Raw genomic sequence first — 13,113 nt, 5'->3', positions numbered from 1 at the left:
AATATAGCATAAAAATTAAACAATTTGGATAATTAGTGCAAAATATTGTGCAAAGGCAGCTGTCTTTGCCGAAAACGTCAATGGATTCCCAAATTTCTTACATACTTACTTTTCGATTGAATTTTGTCCGACTACATGAGTTATGTTGTAGTGCTGTAAATTCCTATGTTCACAGATGTTTGCAGTGCATGTTTACATGTTTAGAGAGTTGCTTACATACCAAGGACATATTTTTCTTCTTCAAATGATGTCAAATTTGGCTGGGATTTGAGTGGAGATTTGATATATGCACTCCACTCTTTCTTGTTGATAAAATGAATTTATAACAAACTAAATAAAAAATAAATAAAAGAATACATGAAATCAATTTTGGAGGTATTATTTTTTTCAACCAATAATTGAACTTTTTTGTCAGAGCACTGTCAATGAATTGGCACCAACCACCCCTACCTTTCATGGTATAGATTATATATATTCTCCTTGATAGAACGGTAGACCCATAAGATGTTTCATTAGGAGAAAGAGACTTTACATTTTGTGATAAAAAAAAACAACTTAATACATGATTGATATTTTTTCAACGTGATTATATCTTAATAATTAGTTTATAGACCAAGCGTCTACAAAAGTGACAAACAATACTCTGATTAATAGCAGAAACCGGTGAATGCTATTAAGATGAAAACAAATAAAATAATCTCACTTTACTTACAGCTTTTTATTTACACAATCTGGATAAAGTACAATCCGGGGTTAAACGTACCAGGGGCGAATAAACACATTACATGTGTTTACATGCATAAACTAATTTATCTATGTTATTTAAAAAAATTTGTAAGTGATTATATTACATTCAAATGTAGAAAATAGCTTACACGGATGATTTCTATTTAAAGAAAAGCTTGATTTTGCCAAAATCCAGGTTTTCATATTCATGATTTGATTGTTAGGATAATTGTTTATAATTTATAATGTCGAATCTCAAATAAGCCTTCTGGGCTAAATGAATAGGTATAAAAATTAATTAAATATACTTTTTGCATAAAATAGATTAAAACATTATTATAAATTCACAATTAATGGAATTGAGAAAATCATACTTTTTGCGGGATTATATCCGCCCAATTTACTAAAAAAAACCAAACCAATATACATTGGTCTTGTGAAATCGGCATTTGGACATATTTTGTAGTATACATAATACGATACATGTACATCGTCCCCAGCCACCACCCGGATACCGCAAATAGTCCTTTTCCAAATAAGGGGGGAGCTAATAAATCCAAGTGGTTTCCGACGAAGACGTCCAATACCAGTCTTTCCATTGCATTTATGCTGCAATATGACTAACATGTATGATATTATTTGTTTTTTCACCATTAAGTAAAAGTAATAAAAAAATAACAAAAATCATGTGAAAAGTTCTTCTGCTTTATTTTGACAAATTGCATCGTACATTTTAGAATTGAAACATTGTATGAAAATTATCTCGAACCAAAGCCCGATAATTTTAGTGTTGTTTTTTTTAGATGCTCCTTTTATTTCAGTTTTTATACTTTAAAGCTTTTAAAATAAAATGATTCTTAGAATGATAGTCATCTAATAATACTTGATTGTAAAAGAAAAAGAAGAAAACAAACTAATGAGAGAGAGAGAGAGAGAGAGAGAGAGAGGGAGAGAGAGAGGTGCTATTGACATTTTTAAAAAAAATTGCCTATGGATTTTCCCTACCTTAATCCAATTTGATACTATTCCACATGACAAAGAATCCAATGCTACAATAATACCAATTCATTTTCCCAACATTTTCATAGTATGAAAAGACAAACAACGTGAATTATTGTTGAAAAAAAGACATAAAAGCCAACTGTAAGTGATATAAACTTTTTTCAATTCTTATTTCCGATGAAGTGATAAACTTCGTCACCGGTTGTTTCGTATTCCCCAAGGCTTCAAATCTAAATCCAAAAATTGCATGTCAGTAATGTATTGCTCAGGGCGGTACCAGTGACCAATGACAAAATGTTTTATAGAAAAGTCAACAAACGATTTTAGTCATCGATTGCAACAAGTCTTATGTTATTATGTTGGGGAAAAAATGAAATGAATGTTTAGAAAATTGGATATTATTTGAATGTGTTCAAGTAAATAAAATAAATCTACATAAACATTATTTATTGAACTGTGTGAATTATTACATTTAACATAAGGAGATAATAACAAAATTTGAGCGAAACAAAGACAAATACATTGTATTGTTTTTTTACTTCTATAGATTTTAGTCAATTCAGTCCAAGAAGTTTGCGATAATGAGATTGGTAGGCTCTGTTAAAAAACTGCCTGGCAAAAATAAAAATTTCATTGAAAAATAACGAAGAGACATATCAAAAAGTTGTAATTAACCATACATCCTCAGACTAAATATCTAACAGAGACAATAAATTCAATAACACTCAAAGCAATTTATTATGATTTTTCCAACAGTCGTAAGTATTCTAAATTTAATTTTGGTTGATTAACCAATAAAGCTCTCTTTAGAAGACCAAAAAAATATTATATTAGATCGTCATTTAATTTGTATGTATGCTTTCAGACCATTTTTCTAATTAATCATCATTTATCCAGTTTCAGAGAATATTCTATTACTTACGATAACCTTGTAAATATTTTCCTTGTGATGCCATTACAAGTGTTTTTACAACATAACACGTAATATTTACTCAAGAATGTAATTCATTGCCAGTTACGCATGATTGGGCATTCAGCGTTTAGAAACCGTGTCAGGTGAATGTACACTGACACATTTTTTCAGCATAGTAATTTCATATCTTCTAAATGAGCAACCGATTTGATTCATCATCCGTCCGTACCCCATCCATATTAAAATGAAAGATTGTCAGCTCATTTCATCAGAAGGTCAGTACTCCTGTAGAGGAAAGGGTGTGCAATATCTAAGGCTTCTGCTGTACTTGGCAAAGTTGAGCTAAAAAACTGAAGTCTCGCTCTAGAATAGCCTCTTTGTCCTGTGTTAGTGTTTGGGACGGCGATTTGAAAGTTTGTTACATTGACCTGGATAAAGAAGAATCCGCCAAGATGAATCTTTTAGGCCGTGTCGGGATGGTTTTTCTTGTTGTCATCAACATTTTCTTTTTGGTAAGTTTCCTTTGCATACTTTTCGCATATTATTGTTTGATACGCAATACATTTTTCTATTAAACTCCATCTTCATGATAATATTTAATATTTTTAAAATAATTTTTTATCAACTTGTAGATTGCTGGCATTTCATTACTGATCGGCGGGGCAATTATGAATGAAAAAGGAGGGGCGTATGCCGCACAGTATATGCCATTGCTAGAGAACATTTCCATCGGATCTTTTAAAATGGGCAGCCTTGTGAAAGCTCTCGCCGGATTCGGAGTATCCCTGGGTCTTTTCGCTGTTGTCATAGCCATCATTGGTATTGCAGGTGCAATCACTAGAATGAGGCTGTTACTAATTATAGTAAGCATATTTGTAATCACGAGTGATAACGTTTATTAAATCGATTCTCATTTAAACTTAAGAAAGGTCATAAAAGATTCTATGCGATTTGTATTTTCACAAGCAGATACAAAGTTCATCGAATTAATTCTATATCTACTAGTATCTTAATTTTGTATTACAGTACGGAGCGGTTATAATAATCATCTTACTTCTTGAATTCGTCGCTCTTGGAGGATGGTTCACTTTCAAACATGAGGTAAAAGACCAATAATGTATCAATTTTAAGTTTAAAAAACATCGTAAAGAAAATGCCAAAAATATCTTTATCGAAATCTTATGAAAAATAATTGTACTAAATGCTTCATATATTTTTTGTTCTTGTAGATGGTGGCCTCCATTAAAGACCAGATGTTGAACCTTATCCAGAGGTATGATGGAAATGCCGCAAATCAACTGACAAGGGCTTGGAATTTCCTCTTCTTGACCGTAAGTTTAAAATAATAACGTATATAGGTAAATTACTTAAAGGTTCAATGCAATTTTAAAAATTGCATTCATAAAACTTTGTTTCGCTATACGTACAAATACGTGCTTTGACAACGTATTCTAGCAAGTAGATATGTTATTTTTTGTCCCCACAGTTCCACTGTTGCGGAGTGAATCCTGTTATTCTAGGAAACGACTTTGTGAGCAGTATCTGGTGGTTGAACCCCCTCAGAGGCCAATCCATCATCCCGGGTCACTGCTGTGTGGGCGCGGATCCAAACACTGCCGACTTCAACATCAATCAACTGTGTACCATCAATCCATCAACCGTGACCGCTTACATTGATAGGGTAAAGAAATACTTGACCTGACCATTCATCCATTTTATTTACGCATATTTGTTTATTATGCGTAAACCAATTTCGTCCTTGGGCAGATAACTCCCAACAAATTAAAAATATGTCATTAAACTAAAGATTTATGTTACTTTCCTTTTTACAGGGATGCTACAACGAAATGTCGAACATAATGAATCCATACAGCAGTACATTCATCGCTATTGGCGTTGTCCTTGTGATAATTGAGGTAAGAAAGAGTTTCATACTATCAATAAGATAAAAAAAATGCTAAAGATCATTTTTAAGGTCCATTGATTGTAAGAAGCTATGAAATAGTTCGATTGACATTGAAAACGAAAAATTCCAAGGAAAATTAATTCTAGATAATTCTAATCACCTTTAACTGTAAAAAAAAAAAATTTAAATGGCTGTGCCTGAATTGACGATTTGTAGAGACAAACCCCCTATATCCTTATCCATACTTTTACAGATAATTGCCGTAGCATTTGCTTTCTTGATGGCTCGTCAGTTGCAAAAAGAAGTTGAATCGTAATCCCACCGGCGGAAATAAATCCAACATAAGAAACTGTCGAAAGTGTTGATTGGGCGATATAGCGACAAAGCTATGCGATGCTGATTTTATTCGAACCAAAGTCTTTTTTCAAAGCATTTTTTACGGGTTAAGTCTCGCTAGGAATTGTGCTTGTCTCAGACCTAGATAAATGGGACGCGAGGACGACCCGATCTCGTGCATGAAGCATAATACTTTGTATATATAGCGTGAGGGAATAACAGAAAGTATATTGTATAATTTGTCAAGGCATTAGACGTACGACTTGTTCATTATGTGCTTTTGTTAAGTAGTTGCTTTAGTCCCCAAAGGTGTACATACTTTTAACGGCATGTAGAAATGCTTAACTGAATTTACCTGTATACATATGTTTGTGTGTTTTTGATTGATTATGAATAAAGTCTTTGTAAACATCTTCCATTTGTGGTCCTGACTAACGCAACGCTGTATCTTGACTTACAGATCTGTGCAGTCATTGCAGCATTTGGAATGTTGTCTCAAATGAAAAACGATGTCGAATATGAAGTCAATGAGAAAAAATGAAAAAGACTATAATAATGTGTTTATATATAGATTGGTGTACTTGGCAGGGACATGTATGCAATCAGATGTTGTTTTATTTTTTGTCATACATATGGATATAAATTAACATTGTAAACAGTGTAAACATCAATTTTTTGTACTTATGATATACTTTTCTAAATATTGATTTTCTTATATAAACAACAAAATCAATACCGTGTTTTTGTTTCTTTGCACGATGAGAAGCATTGAAATCGAATTTGAATGATGACCAGGTTTTATTTTATTTTAATCTACACTTTCGAAATTGGTATTCTTGTTATGTAACATTAAGACATGCGTCTTCCGGGATACAGACAAGCTGCCTAAAGGACAGTTCGCAACTGCAGAAAAAATGTTATCTTAAGCTTTGAGCAAACACGGTGAAACTTTTTGAGAATCCTACTTGTGTTGCGCAATATGTCACACAACGTAATATAAAATAATACTTTCTTTTACTTTGAAGCGATATCGGTCCAGGGAATATTTAACAAAGACTTAGCTCTACTACGGTATTATCAAAAGTTATAATATCATGCACCTGTCAATCATTCCTACCTCACGGTGAGAAATAGCTATCGGTTCACGTGATAAAAATGTACGCAGGTAAGGCGCAGACTCGCCACATGGTTCAACAGCTTTGACGAAATCATTAATAAAATGCCTTCTGTTTCAAAAATTCAATCAAATGCAAATGTATCCACATTTATTAGCTTTGTCATCTTGAATTATAAAGATATCATGGTTGTCAAGAAACGGTATGAACCTTTATTTCCATCAATACTCTAAATTGGTTTTCCGCCATCTATCAACCCTACATGTAACTACCAAGACTAGCTATGCCAAATTTGGTTAAAATACAAATAAATAGAAAAATACATATAAATGAACAATTGAAAGAAAACATGAATGGATTAAATATAATCAAATATACTTCATATTTTGAAAATCATTTTATTACATAACATTAAAAACAGATGGCATTTTCAGCAATTCCATCAATAACTGCTAAAACCAGTTACTACAGGAAAATGCTACATGGAACATGCCAGCAGAATACTAAAATAACTTGTCGTTTGATTCGGTGTGAAAATGCTTACTTCTAATGTACAAAAAGAAGTGCATGTTTTTGACGGGTTGAGGGTGAAACTGTTTTAAAAATAAAATAATACTGGCAGGATGAAGAAAGTGTCCCTACTTCATCGTCTCTTGATATGTTTTGTGTTAAAAGTAAAATAAAAATATAAAGCACCCAAGAACAGTTTCAAGTAGACATAAAATGGTCGAATAGAATCACACCACAGCGGTACTAGTCACCACACCCGACTCCATCTGTAGCTGATCTCCGCCGGAAGCGGGCATGTCGATCACCCGTCCGGTTCTCTTTGCTGCCTTTTTGTGATCTACGTCAACCGTTATTTGCCAAAACAGGATCAAGGTTGCAACGATTGCCATCAACTTAAAAAAAATCAATTCATACAGTCAAAGTGGCTTGTATAAAAACTGATCGAGATCGAGGTACAAATTCCATCAATAATGAGTGATGTAAACATATGAATGAGAGCTGACATACCTCTGTCAGTAAGATAAAGGAAGCGACAGATACCACCCCGTCACTGTATTTTGTGAGTCGGTCGTTCAAGAAGTCGTAACAACCCTACAGTGCAAAACACAAGGGCATCAGTAATATAGTGTGTATTTTCACCTTAAAATCATGAATCACACGAATTCAAAGTACAGAAATTACATAATGTAACAATAGCATGCTTTTAAACGTGACGATATGAACTTATAAATCTTACTCGATAAAGAACCCCCAAGACCGAATAAAAAATCGAAATAATCATGTTATCAAAAGACTAAAGATCATAAATCGTATATACCAGTCCTTAGTTTCAGGTACTATATATGTAATTAATACAGAGAGTATTGCTATTATTGATCGTTAAAAAACCCCCAAGTATATCAACTATTTGATCTCCTCTTATTGAATAAAGTTGTCTATATAAGAAAAGCTATGTAAGATTAAAACGCCCGTAAAAGTCGATCTCTTACAGAATTCATATATGCATTCTGTGCAGTCGGGGTCATTGTACAAGAAGTTCCATTCAAGGTTGCAGCCGTTGTAAGCGTAGCTTCTCTGCAGCAATATCCTGGTATGACGTCACTTCCTCTAGACCATGCTGTCGACTGGAAGTCATCTACAACCGATTGTTTGTTTACTCCACAGCATTCAAACTACAAAAATAAGCCAAAATATATCATAATACGTGTGACTTTATTATACACATTTTAAAAAGCTAATCATAACGCCTGGCATAAATAATGTCTAGTACACTAGAACATTCAAGGTATTATATGAACATTTTTAGAAATTTGTAAAATAAATTTATTAATAATATTCATTTGAAAATATGTAAAACAGAGTAATCGTTGTGAATAACGTGTCCCCAGTTTAAAAATCAAAATACGATTCAATAACAATTAATGAATGAGTTACATTATAAAACTACAAGGTTGTGTTGTATTCTAATGAACACCAGTGTGCATTAAACCCCCCCCCCCCCAATTTGATTTTATTATTTTTTATAACAATTGTCTGAGAATATCAGAGCTTTACACATTAATATTATACATTTTGGCTCAAGGCGTTTAACATTTACATGTTAAGACCTTCATTACATCTCTTTAGATACACCCCACCGCATTCCCCGAATAAAAGAAGAACAAAAACACTGACGATAAAGATGACTTGAATAAGATACCAAGCTAGCTTTTAACTCAGTGCTTCAATACTAGAAAATAGGATTGGTATGTACAATGTTATTTTAATTTTGGTCTGTCGTCTGTTTGAAGTGTATAAACTAAAGCTTAAAGCAATACGTATTAAATCAAGTTAACATGCATGCCGGGAAGAGTATTTCAATGAAGTCATACCAAATAGAATATGAGGTTCCAAGCAATGGATATTAGGTCTAAGTTGTAGCCTTTGTAATAAGACAAAACTTTGAGCAATTCTCCTTTAATGGCATTGTTTAGCTGCAATGTAAAATAAAATATAGGATCTATTTCTCATTATATAAAATCAATAAATTTTTAAATTTAAACTTGGTTTAAAAAACAGAAATTGCAGCTTTTTTCTTACAAAGACCTGGGAAAGTCTTTACCTTTATTTTCAATTTTGCTACTTCAGCAAGAACGAAAATTTCTGTGACGCCACAAAGAAATACGATCACCATATACTGAAAATGCAAAACCAAACACAGATATTGACAGTGCCTTTCATTTATGATAAACAGTAAAGTGGAACAAAAAATCCAACAACAGTTTTCGGGCATTGTCTTCTTTGATAGTCTTTAGCTCAAATAAGTCTCTCAATTGTATAGTATTCATAACACATACATAGTCAGCTGATCAACCAAAATTCACTGTATATATTTATTCATATAATGACTTATATGTTTCCTATGGACTATGTTTATTGGTATATACGTGATTTTTCCCAGATGTTTTGTGGTTGTTGTCACCAATAATTGTCATATATTTGTATGCCAATAGTAAAATGGATGCAAAGAAGTTGATTTGTTTAAGTATATATTATCGGTGGAACATTTTTCATGCAGTTATACTGATGCAAATACCAAGATCTTACGACAACAAGAACTGGTCGGAACTTTCCGCAGGTCCCGATAATTCCGGCGCCAGAGACCAAGAATGAGAACACCCCGATGACAATGATGACGACAGCGATGATCCTGATGAGGTCCGAGAGGGTGAAATCTCCGCCAGTGATGGCATTCAGTACCGGGGATATGTCATCATTGACCAGCCCAGATTCTTTGTACACCAGGGATCCGATGATAATTAAACCCAGGCCCAGGAGCTGAAATTGTGGGAATATTTATACACGCTGCAGTCAGTCAATGTACACGAAATGTCTCCACCTTTCTAAAGACTTTTAATAATGGTAATTGATAAAGGGGACTGGATGGTCGTGGGCATATTTAGACTATTAAAATCACAGGATGAACTCTGCCATTCAGTCAACTGGATGTTAACTGAAAGGTCTGGAAAGGTGACTGAATGGCACAGCTATGCCATGAAGTCACCATTCAGTAACCTTTCAGTCACATTTCGGTTAACTGAATGGCACAGATTCATCCTGTGAATTTCAAATTTTAAAGTTAAGAAATGTTTTTTTTACTATGTAGTAGTTTATAGCCAAGCAAATCATTAAAAAAAGTTAAGGTAGATATGACGGGTAATTTGTTGACTACCCAGCCTCCTTTAATGCTGTTTGGGCGACACTTACTATGACCACGAGGTTCAGGATGATGAGGAAGATGGCGCCAGCTGATCCTAACAGGTTCATGATGTAGGCGGACCCTCTGTCTCCTCCCTAGCTTCCATAGTTACTGTTTCTCTGTTGTTGTATTATGTCAACGCTGATAAGACGTTTTATAAACTTCTACAAAACATATATACTTAAAAGTATTGCACTCTCGACCTCTTTTTATCAAGCCACTTTGATCATTAGAGACACAAATATTTAACGATCGCCCAGGGCGGAATCGAGGATCGATAGAAATGTCACATCAGGGGTGGATCTTGCAGTTTTAATTCAATATTTCAGCTGACATAGGGTAAAAAAAATGGCATATTGTCAAAGATTAATAAATCATTCACGCGTGTTGACTTGACTTGACCTACCAAACCAACGTGACGTCCACTACTTAGCAAGAATCCATCGCCGTTACCTCCACCTTTACAAGTCTGTCTCCCGCATGAAAATCATCCAAACCGTATCGACAGAAGGAATTTACATACTGCATAAATTCTAACCGGTTTCAATTTCGAAATACTTACGTAACATTCTCTCTTAACAGCTATGTGAAGGCCACAGTGGTGAAAGGTTTAAAACTAATCGTTAGACGGGGAAAGGGCCACTCAGGTGTGCAAGTCAACACAGGTGACCATAGGTAATCCATGCTACGGACCGATGATGGCTGGCGATAAAACCCGTAATATAGTGGATGTACAGGATGACTAGGAAACAGCAAATCAGGGGATACAGACCACACAATTATATTCATTACTCTCTTAACGGCTATTTACTTTACAAATGGCGTATGAAAAATCAAATTTAAATACTTCTATTAGGATAAAAAATATATTCCTAGTTTAATGAGATATGGTATGAACCTAAGCCACAGTATTCCTTAAAATAAAAAAAGTATATCAGATACATACAAACTATAATTTAAGTGCATAAGAGGCATTGCAGAATTAGCAAATATAGCAAAATATGGTATTCAGCTTAACCTCGTAAGTGGGATAAAAACTGTGTAAATTTTGCTTTATCAAATTTGTCATTTCTCACCTCTTAGCAGTGCACGAAACTTCAACTTGAGTATTTAATTATAAAATGATTTCGCGTATCACGCTATATCACGGGTCAATCAAATCAATTTTTAAAAAAAAATTAATTTATATCATTATCTCTGGATGACAAAGAACACGTTTAAAATCGATTTTTATTATTAATATGTAATTTGCTAAGAATTTTTCCTCCCTTAATCCAATGTTGAACACAAACCTCGTGATTTTCAAGCAGATTTTCATTTTTGAGAACATTTTTCTATAAAAAAAAAATTTACCGTTGGCGTTCATAATTCATTTTATAAATCAATACCTTTATTTTTTGCCAAGATCCTAGTAAAGCGAGAGATTAACATGAATTAAACAATAATTTATTACGCGGAAATTCGCGGAATAACCCAGGATTGTAAATAACCAAAGCAATGGAAGCATCGCTCGATTTTTCTGTCAAGTCAAGATATATTACCAAGCGATGTTTAAAATTGCATGCAGTCATCATCGATCCTTTTCATGCATGATTTAAAATAAAATATTGTGATTATGATAGCATAATGGCGTTTTGAAGTTTTAATCGTTTAGAAACATAGATATCGCTAGATTAACATTAGAATTAACTTCGTATTGATATACTTATAATTATAATCAATACATTAACATGCAGTATAAATCAGTTTTTAAAAAGGCAAAGATACATGTATAAACAAGTTCAACCCAAAATATCTTTTAAAAGCAAACTTTATATAACATAAAAACTAGTGAACGCTTCAAATTAATCTCAATTTTCTTCAGAGTCGAGTTCTTCTTTAGTGATTTCGGCGTTTGGATCTCTAGTAGCATCATAAAACACCAAGAAATCCTTTCCTACCACCGTAGCGTTATGAACTCTGTCCTGAGGCACCTGAATCATGTCCCCTGGGCCAAGAATAACGGTCTGTCCATACATACAAAACTTCATCTGTCCTCTCAAAATGGCGTCTTTCTTAGACACCCCATGGGTGTGATCGGGAAAATGCATTCCTGGTGGAAAATCGTATCTAATGAACTTATATCCTTGTCTTCGAAGTTTTTGTTCCAAACTAGATTCTGATAACTTTCCGTCTTTCTCTTCGTTCCACTTTTCCACTTTCAGATCCCCTGGTTTGGCATTATCCATTTTTTGAAACTAAATATTTTGTAAAAAAGAAAAGAAACAAAAATATGAAATCAACATCAGATAAATTTTCTGAATCGTTTAAACTTAAAAACTTACCTTTAACACCGTTATAAAATGAAAAAGTCATTTCGATTGTAATGATTATGGTTAAGTGAGAAACTTTATTAAAACATTTTGCCAATGAACAAGTAAGATCCAAGGGTTTTTCTGGTTTTAAGTACCACCTGTCAAAGTATACACAACAACATTATTAATGTTTATAATCCATAAAATTACACTGCCCACGTTCTATCAATAAATTATTCACACTTTTTTTGTAAGATAATTTGTAACATCATTTTAAATATATTACATACCCGACTGTAATGACAACAATGAATCTAGCAGACTCGTAAACATTACACAAGTCAAGAGGAATAACTCCGAAGTTTTGTACGGTGGTCCGCTTGAGACAGCCCAGACAGGCTAAGTTATTAGCAACACCAAATTATGTTCCACGAAAACCGCCACTGTACAAAACTATCAATGATTACCAAAAGTCTAGTTATAGATGTACATGTAGCATGTCGTAAATCTAGTATTTATGATTGCCCTCCAGTGAATTCAAAGTTTACAACATGACAATACTGTCATACAAATCAAACAATTTTTTTTACGATCGAACTACATTTCCCTATAAAACCCTCATGAAAGGGACTTACACACGATTTGAGATGAACATTTTATTTTGATTTTTTTGTATAAAATGGTTTAATGGTGTATTTGAATGATTCACTAAGATTTGAATGTTAAAAGTCAAGTTACAAGTGAGATAAGGAGGAAATACCGGTAAGTCGTTGTTATGTAAACAAAGCTCGAGTCTTAAAAAGTATATTTGTTTACAAATAATGTAAAGAAAAGAAATTACCATTTCTTTGACAATATAACATGTGGACAACAAGATTAACTGATTTAATGTGTTCATAAATAATTTTATCAAAAACAAAAAGCAACATTTAATTTGAAACTTGTACATGTACATGTACCTATCAACCACATATGTAAACAATAACAGGACTCGAGCAAAGAATTCTAACCTCTGTAACTCGCTAGTAACTCGATATTTGACTCTGAAATTTTGACAAAGCACTAAAAACATC

General features: G+C 33.3%; 2 protein-coding genes and 1 long non-coding RNA gene across 5 annotated transcripts; 1 reads left to right on the top strand and 2 right to left on the bottom strand.

Annotated features, from left to right (window-relative positions):
• Positions 1 to 2,921: 2,921 nt before the first annotated feature.
• Positions 2,922 to 5,547, top strand: LOC105338011 (leukocyte surface antigen CD53). Of its 2 annotated transcripts, none has more exons than XM_020071359.3 (7): positions 2,922 to 3,153; positions 3,274 to 3,504; positions 3,668 to 3,742; positions 3,871 to 3,972; positions 4,128 to 4,322; positions 4,474 to 4,557; positions 5,344 to 5,547. In XM_020071359.3, exons 1-7 carry the CDS (start codon positions 3,094 to 3,096, stop codon positions 5,422 to 5,424), a joined length of 828 nt encoding a protein of 275 aa, XP_019926918.2. In that variant the 5' UTR covers positions 2,922 to 3,093; the 3' UTR covers positions 5,425 to 5,547. The 2 variants fall into 2 exon arrangements, with proteins under 2 accessions (XP_019926918.2, XP_011441278.2); XM_011442976.4 differs by lacking the exon at positions 5,344 to 5,547 and adding an exon at positions 4,801 to 5,327.
• A 1,080-nt stretch (positions 5,548 to 6,627) lies between these two features.
• Positions 6,628 to 10,444, bottom strand: LOC105338012 (tetraspanin-9). 2 transcript variants are annotated; one of them, XM_011442978.4, is made up of 8 exons: positions 10,309 to 10,444; positions 9,755 to 9,910; positions 9,095 to 9,325; positions 8,610 to 8,684; positions 8,380 to 8,481; positions 7,498 to 7,680; positions 7,016 to 7,099; positions 6,628 to 6,900 (listed from the first exon to the last, which is right to left on the bottom strand). In XM_011442978.4, the coding sequence occupies exons 2-8, from the start codon at positions 9,812 to 9,814 to the stop codon at positions 6,736 to 6,738; spliced, it is 900 nt and encodes a 299-aa protein (XP_011441280.2). In that variant the 5' UTR covers positions 9,815 to 9,910; positions 10,309 to 10,444; the 3' UTR covers positions 6,628 to 6,735. The 2 variants fall into 2 exon arrangements, with proteins under 2 accessions (XP_011441280.2, XP_011441279.2); XM_011442977.4 differs by having other exon boundaries at positions 10,153 to 10,354.
• Positions 10,445 to 11,538: 1,094 nt separating this feature from the next.
• Positions 11,539 to 12,408, bottom strand: LOC105338014 (uncharacterized). The gene is made up of 2 exons (XR_010710800.1): positions 12,331 to 12,408; positions 11,539 to 11,983 (listed from the first exon to the last, which is right to left on the bottom strand). It is a non-coding gene; the product is annotated as an uncharacterized lncRNA (long non-coding RNA).
• Positions 12,409 to 13,113: the final 705 nt, after the last annotated feature.

Source organism: Magallana gigas, chromosome 2 (genome assembly GCF_963853765.1).
Source record: "Magallana gigas chromosome 2, xbMagGiga1.1, whole genome shotgun sequence".
NCBI classification, from domain to species: domain Eukaryota; kingdom Metazoa; phylum Mollusca; class Bivalvia; order Ostreida; family Ostreidae; genus Magallana; species Magallana gigas.
This window is presented reverse-complemented; position numbering and strand designations above follow the sequence as displayed.